Genomic DNA, 1,682 nt, shown 5'->3' with positions numbered 1-1,682 from the left:
CAGTGGCACAGGACACGGCTTCCTTCTTCTGCTGCTGCTGCTCCTTTATCCCTTGTAAATATTTCATGGCTGCTGGAAAACAATTCCTGCCCGTCGCTCAGCTGTTGCACTTGCTGAATAAATTATCAGCTGTCATTATGGCTTCTCCGGTGCAACTCCTTCACGCCTTCATTTGTCACCCGACTGCGTTTGACAATTAAAAATCGCAATTCGCCAGGAAATGCGGGGCCACTCTAGAGTGTTGAATGCAAAGATGTCGAAATGGACCGCCAAAAACAAAACCTGGGCAAAGAAAACTGTTGCAGAGAACACTTTACTGCTGGCACAGAAAAAATATCTTTAATTTTGCATTACAATTGTTAATATAGCCATTGCCAACTATTGCGAAACTTGTTTACATATTTTCGAATAATTAAAATTGCGCTTTGATCGTTGACAATTAGAGGGCAGAAGGCAGAACGCAAATCAATAAAAAAAAACTTAAAAACATTTAATGCAATTATGGATCCCGGGCCACGGCTTTATTCTCCTTGTCATTCCAGTCGAATGACGGTGGCGCCACCTCAGCAACAGGATTCTGTGGCTCACGGATTCCCATAACCTGATCGCTCAGTGATTTGTTTTCGCGCAGAATGCGGACATATCTGAGTGCATACTGCAGCTCCGACATGGGCAGGTCATGCTCACGAATGAAGGACATGGCCTGATCAGTCTCCTCCTCCGTGTATACCTTTAATTCAAAATGAAAAGTCGTAACTTACGAAATATCTTATTGGACAAACCTCTTCTTCGGATGACATCTTGATTTTAAGCAGTATTATTATTTTGTTTTTTTTTTTTCGTTTGTTCGCTTCTACTGTATATGCTATGTGATCAAGCCTGCGAACGCAGTGAAAATGTTTTACTGGCCTACTGAGCGACACTTTATCCCATAATGAAAAAAACTCATGAAATGTACAAAAATGATTCGGCATTGCCAACACAATACAGCATGCGGCCGAAACTGACCCATCAACACTTTGGCATTGCCTTTAATATGGTCTGGGAATAGAAACAGCAGCAGGAGCAGGAGCAGAGCCGGACCAAGCCAGGACGTCACCCCACCGAACCGAAGTGAACCAACCGCATTTTGCATTTGCAGTTTACTCGGTTAACCGCTTTTCTAGCGGATTTAACACATTTCGGCCTCAGCTGGGCGACAACAGAACAGTGGATTGTTTTCGACCACGACATTTCAAAAAGAAAACATTTATGATTTTACACTCTCAATTTGAGCTTGCAAAAGTGTTGGCTCCCTACAAAAATATTAAACTTATACCAGTAATCTTTCTTACTATAAACATAAAATCTATTCTTAAATTCAATAAAATTTGTCCATGTTATATTGACTGAAATAAGGAAATCATTACTAATATATTACAGATTATTAGCTTAGCGCTAATGCCATTTTTGTTTCAACTTTTATGCCCTTTCCTCCACTGTGGCTAGTTGGGGCAAAAGTGAAAACTAGTTCAGCTGCCCAAAACATGCCAAAATGTTTGAATCGAACAATCAACGCAGAGAGATGGATTCAGAGGGGGTTTGTAGGAATGAAACGTTGGTGGATTTGGAGCCAAAATGGGCATAGCTCATATCGAGTGGCTGCATGCATTTGCCATTTCCTCGGCAATCCAACGAACCCG

The 1,682-nt window shown here is 41.5% G+C and overlaps 1 protein-coding gene across 1 annotated transcript; it reads right to left on the bottom strand.

Annotated features, from left to right (window-relative positions):
• Nucleotides 1–318: 318 nt before the first annotated feature.
• CG14113 (uncharacterized protein) lies at nt 319–883 on the bottom strand. Its single transcript, NM_144174.2, has 2 exons — nt 783–883; nt 319–730 (listed from the first exon to the last, which is right to left on the bottom strand). The coding sequence occupies exons 1-2, from the start codon at nt 798–800 to the stop codon at nt 500–502; spliced, it is 249 nt and encodes an 82-aa protein (NP_652431.1). The 5' UTR covers nt 801–883; the 3' UTR covers nt 319–499.
• Between the last annotated feature and the right edge of the window lie 799 nt (nt 884–1,682).

The sequence above is a fragment of the Drosophila melanogaster genome, chromosome 3L (genome assembly GCF_000001215.4).
Source record: "Drosophila melanogaster chromosome 3L".
In the NCBI taxonomy this organism is placed as follows: domain Eukaryota; kingdom Metazoa; phylum Arthropoda; class Insecta; order Diptera; family Drosophilidae; genus Drosophila; species Drosophila melanogaster.
Note: the sequence above shows the minus strand (reverse complement) of the source record. Positions and strands in the feature narration are given on the sequence as shown.